The sequence below is a fragment of the Fukomys damarensis genome, unplaced genomic scaffold, assembly GCF_012274545.1.
Source record: "Fukomys damarensis isolate Sample0158 unplaced genomic scaffold, DMR_v1.0_HiC HiC_scaffold_13, whole genome shotgun sequence".
In the NCBI taxonomy this organism is placed as follows: domain Eukaryota; kingdom Metazoa; phylum Chordata; class Mammalia; order Rodentia; family Bathyergidae; genus Fukomys; species Fukomys damarensis.
In genome coordinates this window covers 39,155,725-39,157,183 of record NW_022900925.1, presented here as the reverse complement: position 1 = coordinate 39,157,183, position 1,459 = coordinate 39,155,725, and the positions used below count along the sequence as shown (strand labels likewise).

Here is a 1,459-nt window from a genome sequence, read left to right as displayed (position 1 = left end):
CAGGGCCCGCGGCCCTGCAGTGCCCCGTGGTCAGGCCTGTGACCTCACTGCCTCTGTGGGCTCAAGTCTTGGCAGGAGGCCCTTTTACTCCACTGTCTCCAGTGCCAGGCCCCAGGCCCCAGGAAGGAAGCTGGGACGGCCTGAAGGGCAGAGGAGACCGTGGGACTTGGACACCCGGCCCAGGCTCCCTGGCCAGGGCACCGGGAGGCCAGCTGGACACACGTGGCCAGGCAGCCATCGAGGGGCAGGGCGCACGGGGTGGCACTCACGAGAAGAGGTGGGTGGCATCGCTGGGCTCTGGCAGCCCCTCTTGCCGGTAGAGCATGAGCCGGGCCAAAGTCTCCAGGAGGTCGTCCTGCACCTGGATCTTGTCCCCATCGGCCCATGTTTCCATGGCGACCAGCACAATGCGGGTGTTGAGCTGTTCCTTGTAGATCTGGACCCAGAGAGGGTAGGGGGTGTGGGGGTGGGAGGCCTCAGTATTCTCCAGGGAAGGGGGTCCTGCCAGCCCCCACAAGTGTGTGGCGGGGTCAGGGGTGCGGGCGGGCCGCTGCTCACCACATCTGCCAGGTTCACCACAGACTTGGCAAAGTTGCTGGTGAGGACCACGGACTGCCGCATCTGCTCAAACTGGGGGAGAAGGAGGGGCAGCTCCTTGCGAGGCGCCCCGCGGGCCACACCCAGGCCAGGCACCTACCAGCTGGTGGTCATTGATGACGATGAGCTCCACGTACTTCGTCTCGCTGTGGACGGTGGGGTGGGCCCTGCGGACCTGGGGGTGGTGGACCCCGGGAATCAGTCCCCTCCATGCCTGACACCAGGCCATACTGCGGGCAGACTGAAGCCAGGGGCGAGGCAGCCCCAGCAGAGTCCAGTCCCTCCCAGCCTGGGGGCCGCAGATGGCACTCGCCGGACATGGCCCGGGTCTCAGCAGCCCGAGGTCTGAGCGCACCCCGTACCTGCCTTTTCCTTCTCAGCCTCGGCGGGCTTGGAGGGACAGAGCGGGAGGCAAAGAGGCAGCCTGTGGGGACACAGGAGTTCGAGGGTGAGGGGGCCTCCCCAGCCCTGCCCAGCCCGCCTTCCTGCCCTTACCTGGCTCCCTGCATCCGAGCGGGGCTGGGAGGAGAGAGGCCCGGTAGACGAGGTGGAGGTGGAGTCCCTGCAATGAGGCGAGTCAGTTCTTGGGGGCCAGGCAGGCCTGTCCCTGGCCATCTCCACCCCACCCCGGGGCGACCCAGAACCCGGCAGGGCTCCGTGTGGAACCGATCTCCCAGCTGCTCAGGTTCCGGGGTCAGGACCTGGGGGCACCCTGAGAGCTGGGGCAAAGGACACCGGAGCCCGCGGAAGGTCCTGTGGGGGCCGGCGGGGACACTGGAGCCGGGGGACAGCGAGGGAACCGGAGCTGGGGTCACCGAGCAGGGCAGTGGCTGGAGAGCGTCGGAGGAGCACCTGGGCGGGG

At 68.1% G+C, this 1,459-nt stretch overlaps 1 protein-coding gene across 1 annotated transcript; it reads right to left on the bottom strand.

Annotated features, from left to right (window-relative positions):
* Positions 1 to 1,443, bottom strand: LOC104875430 (disintegrin and metalloproteinase domain-containing protein 11). The gene is made up of 6 exons (XM_033762720.1): positions 1,299 to 1,443; positions 1,093 to 1,159; positions 964 to 1,021; positions 698 to 772; positions 559 to 630; positions 1 to 436 (listed from the first exon to the last, which is right to left on the bottom strand). The coding sequence occupies exons 2-6, from the start codon at positions 1,104 to 1,106 to the stop codon at positions 266 to 268; spliced, it is 390 nt and encodes a 129-aa protein (XP_033618611.1). The 5' UTR covers positions 1,107 to 1,159; positions 1,299 to 1,443; the 3' UTR covers positions 1 to 265.
* Positions 1,444 to 1,459: the final 16 nt, after the last annotated feature.